This window comes from Lactuca sativa, chromosome 8, assembly GCF_002870075.4.
Source record: "Lactuca sativa cultivar Salinas chromosome 8, Lsat_Salinas_v11, whole genome shotgun sequence".
NCBI lineage: Eukaryota > Viridiplantae > Streptophyta > Magnoliopsida > Asterales > Asteraceae > Lactuca > Lactuca sativa.
In genome coordinates this window covers 118,484,270-118,498,505 of record NC_056630.2, presented here as the reverse complement: position 1 = coordinate 118,498,505, position 14,236 = coordinate 118,484,270, and the positions used below count along the sequence as shown (strand labels likewise).

Genomic DNA, 14,236 nt, shown 5'->3' with positions numbered 1-14,236 from the left:
GTCAATCTTCTTGTGTTCCTCCCCACTTGGTTGATGCTTTCTTTTGGTTATTTGCTGATGGGTCGATGTTTTGTCATTGCTTTTGGTTTTACTTGAAGTTATATATTGGCTTGGATACTTCAATTTATGTGTGGAAGGAGGGTTTCTGTTGTATATTTTTTTGCTCGGCTGTTGTCATTACCCTCTCAATTTCTTAAAAAGTAGGCGGCTTTTCCTGTAGGAGGCATGTTGCTTCTGTAGCTAACTAGCTATCTATTGTAAAAAAAAAATGTTACTTTTATGTTTTTTAGACCAATTTACCCCTGGATGCATTGGAGTTTTTGTGTATTATGTCCATGGCATTTTTATTTTGCCTCTAGAATCTTTGGGGAGATTGGTTTTTGTGGTCCCTGGTTGTTTTCGTTATCTTGACTTTCTTGCCCCTGGTTGGTTCGCTTTTCTCACTGTTGGTGGTTGGCTTAGTGGTGTTGCTATTGTTTCAGTCTTGGGGGTTGGAGTCCTTTTTTTAGAAATTTGTAATCTTTATACTGGTATTATAACCCTAAAGGTCTTATTAGTTTTTGTTTAGTTCGATATTGAATAACCAAAAGAGAATGGATGAAGGGTGATGTTGTCGATTAAAGAATGCTAGGAGGTTCTCCTGAGATAAAAAAAAAAACTTATATGTCGATCACATTTTTATGATTTTAATTGTATTGATAACCAAAATTTATTGTTTGGTAAGTACGGGTAATAGATGATTTCATGGTTTAGCTCACTTCCTTTAATGGATTTTAATTGTTGGTATGATGCCCAAGAACATACATGAATAAAGAAGAATGATCTATATTTTCATCGGGCTGCAACTAGTGTATGTCTTTGACTGTGACAATCTCTCTATAATGTTTAATATGTTTTTGACATTTTTTAAAACCATTTTGACGTTGATTTTTTGCTCAAATGTTTGCTTTTGTGTTTATTACTACTTAATTTCATGACAGTGGTAAAATGTAGGCTTAATTATCACTATTTATTTTGGTTCGTATCTTTATTGTCAACTAATGTGTAAGGATGGTCGATACATTCGATATTGGTTGTCAATGGAGCGCATATTAATTTATGTAATCAGGTTGCTGCTGCAATGACATCATTCTTTGTTAAATGCGTTCGTCGAATATACAAATGCCTCAAAAGGGAATCATATAGCAATGTTTCGTAATTACCATGGCACACAATTCTCAATCATTAATTTGCATATTCAATGAAGGGATGGGCCCTTACAGTAACAACAATTTTTATGGATTTGTGGCAAAGTAATCTATTTGTTCATCACATCTTATGTCTTTTCAAGCATTTGATGAATATGTATTATTAGGAAATTCTATTTTTCAACTCTATACTAATGCCTTAAATTAATTTTTATTAGCTTAGAAGGAATTTCATAATTTGATTAATTTTTATTATACATCTGACTTTTTTTTTTCCTTTTTCCAGTTTTTTGCTATCATGATTTAGTTTATTTTATTGTAGGCTGCCATGTAAAAATCCACAACATATATTGTTGATTTGATAAAATCAAAAAGGTTGTATGCTGAGTCTAAGTGGTCCTCTTATTCTATCTCAGGTAGTAAAATGTCTCTTTGTTTACATTTTCATTATATGATTTTCTTAACGTAATTATTATAAATAAAAAAATTCTTCACTATATTTATATCAATAAAGGACAAATAAAGTATGAATATTGCACCATTAAAATCGTGACTTTTTATATTAACATAAAATTGGTGTTGGATATATAGGTCCATTGGAGCTCTATAGAACATTATTTTAATGATATGATGGTTCATTCACTCCTACCTGAAGGCTGAGAATATAATGTAATAATTTAAATTGCTTTTGCGTTCGTAAAAAAGATTGACAAATCATTTGGATTTTGAGATTGGTTGATAGAATTTCAAGCGAAATTGACATTAATAATTTTTAAATTCAAATTTAATTGCAATAACTACCATCATAGATTACTAGATATCTAAAAACGGATAACATGAAACTCAAAACGTGAAATACCAGAACCGAAAAAGGGTGTCTTAGAGTTAAAAACAAACTTTATTTTCATTTTAGTTTCTATTTTAAGCAAATATTGAATCCAATGGTGTTCTATCTTTAGTGCATCTGTATATTTTGTGTGTGTTTTCTTAACTATCTTTAGTAAAAATTGTTTATTTCTATCATTTGTTTGATTTTTATCTAACTATATTATACACTATCAATATCAATTAACTTTAGCACTTGTGCCTTTATTTTACTTATTGACTTTTAGCTGATGGTAATAGTTTCAAAGATAGATGTGTTCATAATCACAAAAATAAGGAAATAAAATGAGTGTGACTACGATCCACAATCTGACGCATGGGGGGGGGGGGGGGGGGGGGAGGGGTAATGTCGATGTACACCTCCGAATTTTATCAATTATCTTTTTTAATAAACATGTGGATTTGTGTCCTTTGTATAATTTTTTTATGTATTATTATAAAAATATTGACCGGTCAATTTTGATAAAAATATCACAGACCATTTTTTGTACAGTTAAAAGCAAATGTATATTAGTTACCTATTTATTTATCATTTTGTGTGTATTTATTTTGATAGTTTACTTAAAAATTCTTTATGTTACACCTTGATATTCAACATAATTTTTTCTTAAATTACTTACTTATTTATCATTTTTTTTATTTATCTAAAAGTATTACTTTAAAAAATATATAATTTTTACATCTTAATATTAATTTTTTTAATCAACCCGTGTAATACATGAGTTTTACACCTAGTATTTTAATTAATGCTTATTATATGTGTCCTTAGGACGCATAAAAAAAACAAAAATCCTATTATAAAAAGCTTATTTTACAATTATTGAGATTAAAATGAATTAATAAGGAACAACCAAACTGCATTGGAAATTTGGCGGTACTTATCAGGGTTGTGTTTCTTTTCTACTTGGCATAATAATGATAAAAATATATGTAACAACGTAAATTTTCAAAACAAATTTTCATTTTTAAAACATACTTTTATTCACAAGATAATATCAAAACATAATGTATCCCATGTTATCATCACAAAACATATCCAAGAATCTCAAGTGGATAGATCTTCATCAGTGTGTACATATCATGCTGACGCCTTCCCGCAATCCTTGCTAGTACCTGAAACACACATCACATAACACGGTAAGCATAAATGCTTAGTGAGTTCCCTAAAATACCACATACAACACATACGCCTTTCCAGGCCATAACTCTGTGGGACCTTCCGGTCTAAGTGTCTCAGGGGACTTCCGTCCCAAATCCCGGTAGACCTTCCGGTCCTACCCGTATCGACCTTCCAGTCCGTAACCTCCTGACCTTCTGGTCCATGTCATCTTGACCTTCCGGTCCAAATCATCTTGACCTTCCGGTCCTTATTATACATAGCATACATAACACATACATATCACATATCAGCATATAGCACATACATCTCATAGCATTTAAGACCTTCCGGTCACACATAGGTACCCTTCCAGGTACAGTATAGTGAGAAGACTCACCTCATCTGATGTCTAGTAACTCACGTGCTTAATCCCTGAATCTCGAAACAACGACCTAGCCCCGCCTAATCACATAAAGTAATTGTTTCAAATCATTAACGACTCTCAAGGCTAGACTAATCCCTTCCTATGTCCTCTCAAAAGGATAAGAGACCATTTTACCCCTCAATGGTCCCAAAAGTCCAACTGTTGACTAAGACCCTAAAAATCAACGAAAGTCAACAACAAGCAGTACGCGGGGGGTACCAACTCGTGTACGCGGGGCGTACTCCGGTTAACCAGAATCGGGGGACTCGACCCCTTACGCGGCGCGTACTGGGATTATGCCCAGCGTAAGTCCTAGTTTCCCATTCTCCAAAGTTTTGGTCTGAATTGATTAAGACAACGGTCCAAATCACAGATCTAGGCACTCTACTGCCTTCTAAACCATAAAGACGAAACCTTTAGGCCTTTGCATGGCTAAAAGGTTATAACTTCTTCCAACCTCTTATCCCCTTGTCTCATAAAGACCATAACTCATGCATGACTCCATAATGACGACCAAGTTTGGATTTTTATGCATCTACAACACATCCAAAGCTGAAATGGGGCAGATCAAGGCTTATGGAGACCATTTACTCAAAAAGTCTCCATCTTGGGACAAAACCCTAAGGAATTGGACCATGAAACACAAAACCAAAAATGAAGAGGAAAGTTCTGAGCTTTTTACCTCCAAGTGATGTTTCCCCCTCTGAAAAGCTCAGATCCAAGGCTTGCACACCAAGACTATCTTCCACCAAGGTCCTTTCTCCTTCTTCACAAACACACAAAGGAACTTCGAGCTCAAAACACACCCCCACAAGCTTAGAACGAATGTAGACTCTTTCTTAGGGTTTCATTCTATGAAATGGTGGCTACGAATAAGGCCATCACATTCCTTATAAAGGGCTCAAGCCACAATTAGGGTTTTGTATCTGGGCCGGTTACGCCCGACATAACCTTGGGTACGCCCAGCGTACCTAGGCGAGTCCGCGGACAACTTAAGCGCATGAGTACGTGCAGCGTACTCTTCAATACGCCCAGCGTACTCATTTTCCATAACTTTCTTTTAAGGGCTAAACTTGACAACTTGGAAAAGAAGAAGGGTTTAAGAGATGCACCTGAATATCGGGATGTTACAATATAGCCTAGTTAAATAATTGTGAGGATATTTACTAGTTTCTTTAAACTTAGGGTTTTTTTGTAGACCGTTGCCTCATTTAGGGACTTTAGAAGTTGTGAGGATAGATCTTTGTGTATTGAAAGAGGAGCAAATATCTCCATAGTTTCCTTTGCAAACCTATATTGCTTACATAAAGGCTTAGACTAATGGAGCTTTTATGTGTTAGATCATCTTACATTCTTCAATTCCCCTGATCTAACTTTTCCTGATAGAATTTCAAAACGCTTGGAGCTTTTATCTTATATCCTTCCAACTTCTTCATGAACATATTCTCAGATAAGGTCAACCACGAGGTGAAACCATAGTAATTTTTATCATCCATCAATCCATTGTCCAAACAATATTTGTAAACCAAACTTCTTGGAATAATCCTTTTCTCCATACTCAATGAAACAAGATGCCTCAAACCCCATCTTATTCACGAGATAATCCATCACTTTATCAATTTTCTCCTCTGAATTCATCATACACCTTGGATTAGCCCTAAAGGTTACCAATGTCTGGTCGGAGATGAACTTTGTTAATCTCAATCGTCTTTTGAGATGTTTTTATACTGCTTCAGGGTTGAAGGTGAATCTCAACAAAAGCAAAGTGTTTGGGATCGGTGTACAAGAGATGGAGGTTAGTAGATTGGCTAACATTCTTTGTTGTGAGCCCGATAAATTCCCTTTTACCTATCTTGGGCTCCCGATAGGAGTCAATATGAAACTTACCAAGCACTGGAGACCAATTGTGGATAAATTTAAAAATAAATTATCGAATTGGAAGGCGAATACTCTCTTGTTTGGGGGAAGACTTACCCTTGTTAAATCTGTTTTGGGTAGTCTTCCGTTATTTTATTTCTCTTTTTTCAAGGCGCCGAAAAAAATAATTGACAATTTGGAAAGTATTAGAAGAAAGTTTTTATGGGGGGAAAAAGAAAATAAAAGGAAGATAAATTGGGTAGCATGGAACACTTTGACTAAACCGAAAAGAAAAGGAGGTCTTGGTATTGGGAGTCTCCGGTCATTGAATTTGGCTCTTTTAATCAAGTGGTGGTGGCGGTTTAAATATGAAGTGAATAGTCTTTGGACGAATTGCATTAAAGCTTGGCATAATGTCTCTTGTATTGATGGCAAGCCATTAGCCAAAGCTAGTCTCCCGGGAGTGTGGCTTGTTATTTCCAAGCTAAATGAAGATATGAAACATTGGGGAATTAACTTGGAAGACTTGTTTGTAAGGAGTCTTAGAGTGGGAAATAGAACCTACTTTTGGAAGGATAAATGGTGTGACGGTGTAGTGTTGAAAGATGTTTTTCCAAAACTTTATCGCATTGAAGTGCAGAAAAATTGCATGGTCAATAACATAATTCAAAACAGAGGTCTAGATGGAATTCATGGGTAGTGGTCGAGAAATCTAAGGAGAGGAAGGGAGGCAACAAGTTTATCAGATTTAAACAAAAAAGTTGTTGGTGTGGTGTTGACAAGCATAGATGATTCGTAGGTTTGGAAAGGTAACGAGACGGGTGGTTTTACAGTTTAAAATTTGCGGAAGTTGATGGCTAATCTGGAAGAGGTCTCAAACACGTTGCCTTTTCATTAGGAGGGTTGGGCTCCTCTAAAAGTGAATTGATTTTATTTGGCGTTTATGTTTAAATAGGATCCCAGTTGCCGACAACCTTCTTGTTAGAGTTGTGACTTTGCCATCGTATCTTTGCCCGCTTTGTGGTATTGTGTGGTATTGGTATTGTGTGGTATTGAACCAGAAGATGTCGAGCATTTGTTTTTTAAGTGTATTTTTGCAAAAAAAGGTTTGGAGCTGGTTCTCTAACTGGTCGATGTTATTGAAATCTGCTCCTATGAATGTTTCTGACATGTTGGGGGTGGTAAAGACATTGGTGTTGAATAAGAAAAGGAAGAGATTGCTATGAGCCCTCCTATATTCGGTTTTATGGAGCATTTAAAAGACTAGAAACGCTTTAATTTTCAAAAGTTTCAGGAGCAGCCCAATGAAGACAGTCGATGATATCCAGTTAATCTCTTTCAATTGGTTGAAATATAGAGGGATGTTTAGTTCTTTAAATTGGTTTGACTGGTGTAATTCTCCTATCTCTCTTGTTTGTATGTTGTAACTTGTCTAGCGTCTCGCTAGTTTCGTTTTAATGCAATTCCACTATTCAAAAAAAAAATTGATTTATGTAGAATTGGTGTACAAATATTATAATAAGGTCGGACGGCCTCATAGCGGGAAAAGGGTGAGGGAAGCGTCCCTCACTCTGGAACACCATCCCTTGAGTGAGGGAAGCAACCCGCGGGAAAAGGTGGGGGGAGGGGGTGCCGCACTCTCTCTCTTCATGCTATTGGACAGTTTTTTTTTTCCTTTTTTTTTGTCTTTTTTAATATTTATAAAATTATATACCTACTAAAAATATAACAAAATTCATGGTTTTTAATTCCCTACAAAATGAGTATAATATATGTATGAATTATATTTTAAAAAACAATAAAAAAATAGTGAGGGAAGCTTCCCACCCATTCCTTGGGTTTTAGGTGAGGGAAAGGAAAGTGAGGAAAATGGGGGTATGGCCCACAAAAAGTGAGGGAAACATCCCTCTCATATCCTCCCGTCTAAGAGATACAAAGAGAGTTAGAGAGAGTGAGGTAATGGTTTTTGATTAGTTAATTCTCATAGTCATGATAACATTTCTTAACAAAACATCAAATAACATGAGATGGGGGCGGTGTACAAGTCGTTATAACGCCGCTTTTTGATTGTCACGTCTAAAAAACACGCAAGCGTGTTGCCCGCTCCTAGCCATCATTGTTATTATTTATTATATTTATATAATTAATATATGTTATTGTAAATAATATATTAATGGGGACCCCATTCGGGGTTCCGGATGGGACTACCCATCCCCGCCCCCACCCTCGGAATTAAAACGAAGATAAACCTTTCCCCCGCCCTCGTCCAGATTTTTTAAACAAATATCCCTCATATGGGATCCGGATCCCACTGGACTTTTTGACATCCATAGTTTTGATCGTTGTGGTGGTTTACACCATCTCCAATTTGAATGAGATTTGTTTAAGGTTTGACTTGAATGCTTGAATGCGAGTAAGCCGTACAATCGGTTGGAATAAATGAGACTAATTAAGTTTTAAAATTGTTCAAAAAATTAAAATTTAAGTTTAATTACAAAAAATTATCAATAAATTAAGATTTATGTATATAAAATATCATTTAAGTTACATCTCATGGTAAGCAGTTGATTAGGTTAATATTATCAATTTATATTACCCAATCGGTAAAATGTCTTAAAAAGGTAACTAAGTTTCATATATTTTAAAAAAAACACCGTTCACGTTTGGTTAGTATAAAAAATGCTAGTGAAGTAAAACCTTTGTACACCTGATACCATCACAATATATATTTTGTTCAAGTCACACCTTATAGTAACTGGTTGCTTAGTTGGCATATTTAATGCTTAGTTGACATATAGGATGATTTCCATCAGTTGAGAATGTAGATCAGTCGTCAAGAAGTAAAGCCTAGAGAGCACACTGACACTCATTGCCATGTTTGATCTGAGTACAATTGCAAAGTTATAGCTACTCCTAATGCGAAGAAAAAAAGAAAAAGGAGAACAGTGTTTTATGGTCGCGTACCCTTTGCACAATGTTCTCTTCTGACTTTTAAGCCTCAAGCCCCTCCACCACCATTCCATACGCTTGATTTTATTAGTTTTTTCTAGCTTAAGTTGAGCATGTAAGTCAAGCTTTTACTTACTTATTTGTAGATTATTCTGAAATCTCCATCTCCTCGTCGCACATGTCAATCAAGCCTTTGTTAATGTTAGTCAACTTAATAGGGTCTGATCCCTCACGTGAATCCTTAAATTTGAGGAGCATGTTTCATTAAAATGATGGTCTTGAATGTATTTCATTCTTTCTAGAAGGGAAAAAAGAAGTACCCCCGCCTTATGATCAGAAAAAAAAAGGTTCACTTAACAATTAGATTGTACTCGTATTGAATATGACTATAAAGGTCAGTGTTCTTTGTAGGCCTTACTTCTAGATGAATGACTTAACTATTGGAAATCCTTCATGAGAGTTATAGGCCTAATTTATTTAATTTGAAGGGGTTATATGTTTGAGTAACATCCTAGATGTCAATTAATATGTCAATTAAGCATTAAACATGGATTTAAACGAAATATTTATTGTTGTTAGGCTGGAGGGTGTACTCATATTTCACACTTCACTTTACTTTGTCATCTGAACGTCACCTGGTTTTCTCCTTACTCTTTAAAACCCTATAAATTGCCACCCTCACTTCCCAAAGGCATTATATTGTATAAATGAATGATAAAGCTAGAAAGAAAAGAGAAAAAAAAAAATAGAACCACACTTGAAAGAAGATCCGCATCTTGAAGCACTTCACACTCATCGCATTCATGATGTGGTGTTCCTACATACGGTGAAAATACCACCTCGCCTATTATTAATTTTGAATTTGGTCCTTTTAATTTAGTTTAAGTCTTTTATCTATTATTCATTTTGAATTTGGTTCAACCCAGATTGTAAAGACAAGGTCTTGCATTTCTTTGAAAGGAAAATAAAGATTAGTTAATTATTGTTAGTATTTGTTTCATTATTTAGGATTTATCTCCTAAATGTGAATAAATCCATAATCAATTAGGAGTAGTTTTATAACTATTATACATATTGTTAAGAGGTTTTTTTTTTTCCCATTATTGAGATTGAAATGAATTAAGGAACATGGGTTGTTCTTAATTTTGTTCTTGTTCTTCATAAAGTATGACCATACTTTCTTTAATCCTCTCGCCAACGTCTGGTATCGAAGACATGGGTGCAATGGTTGGAGGTGGAAGATTATGAGGAATTGTGAATCAAAGAAGCATCGGCTAATGTTACTTAAACACACCATTTGTTGCTTATCAATAATTGGTAAACCAAAATATTGTGTTTAATCACTAGCTAGGCCAAAGGAAAGTGGGGGAAACTGCTTTGAAGAAGAAGATAACATCAGATTGAGTGATTACTAAAAATTGATAATTAATTATTCTGTTATGTCCTCATTCATGTCATTGTCTCGACGTTTTTTTGGATAACCGTGGATGGATTTGACACACTTGGCTACAAGGATTTGACAGAACATACAAAACCCATAAGCTATCCATTACATCCATAAACGAAAAAGGAGCATACCAAAACAAACAACATACATGCATCTACATTACAACAAAAAACGACCCAAAGTCACATAGAATTTCATTTGCCAATGCAACTTTAAGCAGGAGTTATAAAAAAAAAAATCAGGGTTAAAAGAATACAAAATAAAAATTTTAATTTTCTTTTTCCGAATACACATAGAATTTCATCTTCTATCCGCATGATTCAACTTTTCCAGATAGAATTTCAAAACACCTGGAGCTTCTTTCTCATATCTTTCCAATCTCTTGATGAATTTTTCCTCCGAACATTGCAACCACCAACCGAAACTACAACAATTTTTATCTTTCATCAATCCATTGTCCAAACAATATTTGTAAACCAAACATCTTGGAATAATCCTCTTCTCCAAACTCATTGAAATGATACCAGGATTCTTTACAATAACAGTTGTCTCAAACCCCATCTTATTAACAAGATAATCCATCACTTTATCAATTTTCTCCTTGGATGCTTTCATACACCATGGATTAATCCTAAAGGCTAATAAGATCTCGGTTTTAGACAAACCCCAATTCTCATAAGTCTCCATCTTCTTCTCCCAAGTGGACTTGCTCATTGACCTAACTGCATGAACAGCTACCATAAAACTTGAGATCAAAGGATCAAACCCCATCTCCACAACATCATCCACAGCCTTTTTGAACTGGTCTGTAGTAACTAAAAAATCTCTAGGATAATAAGTTAATAGATTCAACATCTGCAATCTGGGCACACCAACATCGCACAGTATTTGCATGTTTGGAATCACATCTGCTTTGAAATTCGAATTCCAGATCAGGGCACACCTCCTGATTGCAATCAGTAATCTATCGTTGGACTGAAACAAATTTCTAAGGAAACTAACGGTAGGTTCTACATGATGCTTCAAGCTTCTACTTAGGAAGCTGGGTCTTGCAGTAAATAACTTAATAATATCAGAATCCGAAAGTCCTATAGAATTTAAAAACTCAAATTTGGGCAAAAGGTTTTTCTCGGGATGACATGCGAGGGCCAGGGGGAACTTTCCAACCATGTAAGAAATCTGCGTTTCTGTGAACCCCTGATCCTTGAAAAATGCTATCACGGAGTCTGCTCGATCTGGCGTTTTGAACTTCAAATATTTGGAAGCTGAAATCGCCTTGTCTGGAGGGAATCCGCATAAGTCTACGAGGTAAGAAACTGCGAATGAGTTATCTGATGCTGCTGCTGGTGACGAAGATGACAACCGAGGAAACAGTCTATGAAACGATGTTGTTTTGGTCCTTTTGGACACACAAAATGTCAAGTTTCTGCCGATGAGATTGAACATTGTGAGTAGAAATCGTAATGGTGGAGGAATCACTGACCTGCTGATTTAGGGCACGGCATGTATGCGATTAAAGCTTAGGATTTTGGTTTTTCACTTTAATCGGCTGAGAAAATTGCACGGATGGTCCCTGTGGTTACGGGTTCCTTCCACACGGCTTGGTTTCTAGAAAGATTTTTTAACTCAAGGCCGTCAACTTTAATTTGTTACCCTTCCAATCCCTCTGTTAACTTCTCCGATTGTTTAGCTGTTAGCATCACACACATCAGGGGCAATTTTGTCCTTTCATCTTTGGATGAGCTTAAATGTAAATTTCTTCATTGGTGCTTTTGATCGGAGACGATCGGATGAAACAACGATAAGGGAAAAAGATGAACGAAGAAAGTAGCAATCGGGAGGATCCGGTGGTGACTGATCGACGGCACAGGTCAAAAAATGGAAGCAACGGGTGGCTGATGTCACCGACCGAGGTAGCGAGGGGTGGAGGCAGACTCCTCGTTGTTTCCCCCTTTTTTCTGATCTGACAACAGGTAATGCGAAGGGAGGAAGAGTGGCAGTCGATCTTCGACGAGCTTCTTCTGGTTCACTAGTCATGTCGTCGACGGCAACTCGAAGGAGGGGAAAATCGGAGAGGGAATTACCTTGCCTGAACGGAATGAAGAGGGAAAAGGGGAGGGGTCCGGTGGAGTTTAGCAGATCGCAACTTCAGGGGTGCTGCTCCGATCGGGACGAACGGATGAAACAACGACGAGGGCAGAATATGAACGAAGAAAGTAGCAATCGGGAGGATCTGGTGGTGACTGATCGACGACACCAGTCAAAAAATGGAAGCAGCAGGTGGCTGCTGTCGCCGACCGCAGTGGCGAGGGGTGGAGGCAAACTCCTCGTTGTTTCCCCCTTTTTTATGATCCAACAACAGATAATGCCAAGGGAGGAAGAGTGGCAGTCGATTGCCGGCGAGCTTGTCCTGGTTCACTAGTCCTATCGCCAAAAGCAACTCGAAGGAGGGGAAATCGGAAAGGGAAGTACCTTTCTTGAACGGACTAAAGAGGGAAAAGGGAGGGGTCCGGTGGAGTTTAGCAGATCACGACTTATGGGGTGAAGAAATTTACATTTAAGCCCATCCAAAGATGAAAGGACAAAAATGCCCCTGATGTGGGGGATGCTAACAGCTAAACAAACGAAGAAGTTAATAGAGGGACTGAGCGGGTAACAAATTAAAGTTTTAGGGACGGTCCGAGTTAAAAAATCTTTCTAGGGACCAAGCGTGCAAGTAACCCCTAACCACAACCACAGGGGCCATCCGTGTAATTTTCTCTAATCGGTTTTCACTTGAAGAACCCAAAAACAAAACCCCTAATTTATTGACATTTACTTTTTAACTTTGCTCTCAGTCGTGGAGCGGCCTTATTGCATACGTGGCACTATATCCACGACGTTACCACGGGAACACCGCCCCCAGTCATTATGTGGTGCTTCATTATGATTGTAAGGGACGATAACGCGTTTCGATTTTTTCAATTTATTTATTTTACCGTTGACAAACAGTAATATTCTTTAAAAAAAATATTTACCTATAAAATCATCACTTTTCTCTCTATTTCATATAAATTTAATCACCACTTTCTCTCTATTTCATATACTTTCAAAACAATACAAAAAAAAAATCGAAGATACTGATGATGATGATATGTTTGTCTCTATGATGTACGAGTATTGCACAAGCGTGCTACTACAACCAAATTCAGCTCCTTTATTAACCAGGCGTGCGGTGTTAAACAGATATCGCGAAGAAGGGCACATATGTTTAGTTCGCGATTATTTTACGAATGATTGTGTCTACCAGCCACGTGATTTCAACAGAATGTTTCGTTTGCAGAAAAATGTTTTTGTTCGTATAGTCAACGCATTGGAAAACATGTATTGTTTCTTTCAAATATAGCTTTTACATTATTTAAATACATTGCTTTTTTCAAATATAGCTTTTACATATTAAATATACGTTTAGGTATGAATTTTCCAAATGAGATATGATGCTAGAGGTAAGCGATGATTCACAAGGTTGCAGAAATGTGTTGTTGCAATTAAGCTTATGGCAATGGGTGAGTCGTCTGATTTGATTGACGGTTATATGAGAATGTCTGAGAGAACTGCAAGAGAAAGTTTGTATAGATTGACAAGGGGTGTTGTCGAAACCTTCGATGACATTTATTTGCACAAACTTAGGTTGAATCATATACAACAACTATATGCGTCGCATTAAGACAGACATGGTTTTCCGGGTATGCTAAGAAGCATTGATTGCACATACTGGAACCGGAGAAATTGTCACGTGGCGTGGAAAGTCCAGTACGCAAGTGGTCAACATGGAACGTCTTCGTTGGTATTAGAAATTGTTGCGTCCCAAGATTTATGGATTTGACATGTTTTTTCGGGGTTGTGGGTACGAATAACGACGTGAAAATTATTATTATTATTATTATTATTATATGTAATCTCACATTTTGTATCTTGTGAAAATGGTCTAGTTGATTTATTTTATTTTATTTGTACTTTATGTTAGATAAAGTATTATGGAATATAAATTATAACTTTGATATTTCAAGGACTGAGTATGAAAACATTTTTCAAAATCGGTAATTTCAACTGTGGACTAACATGAAACCACTTTTCGGATAATCCAAGAAAACTTATTTTGGGTTTTATGCAAAGTCTATAATTCGAAATTTTGTATTTAATGAAAAATACAATTATTATATAATAATAGACATTTTTACATATAACTACGGTTTAAATATAGAAAACTTGTATTGCAATTAAAAAATATAGAAAAAAAAATTATGCATACTATTTTAAATGTCAACAATGGATGATACTGAAAAATGATATTCGATTCTTAACAAAAAAAAATGTCAAAATTGAAAAAAAGAGTGAAAACTTAATAT

General features: G+C 36.0%; 1 protein-coding gene across 1 annotated transcript; it reads right to left on the bottom strand.

The window, feature by feature from the left end:
- Positions 1–9,928: 9,928 nt before the first annotated feature.
- Positions 9,929–11,392, bottom strand: LOC111902000 (transcription termination factor MTERF4, chloroplastic). The gene has a single exon (XM_023897869.3). It carries the CDS (start codon positions 11,292–11,294, stop codon positions 10,149–10,151), a length of 1,146 nt encoding a protein of 381 aa, XP_023753637.1. The 5' UTR covers positions 11,295–11,392; the 3' UTR covers positions 9,929–10,148.
- Between the last annotated feature and the right edge of the window lie 2,844 nt (positions 11,393–14,236).

Excerpts from the sequence above, each read along its gene's own strand:
- LOC111902000 (XM_023897869.3), bottom strand. The coding sequence starts at position 11,294 with ATGTTCAATCTCATCGGCAGAAACTTGACATTTTGTGTGTCCAAAAGG.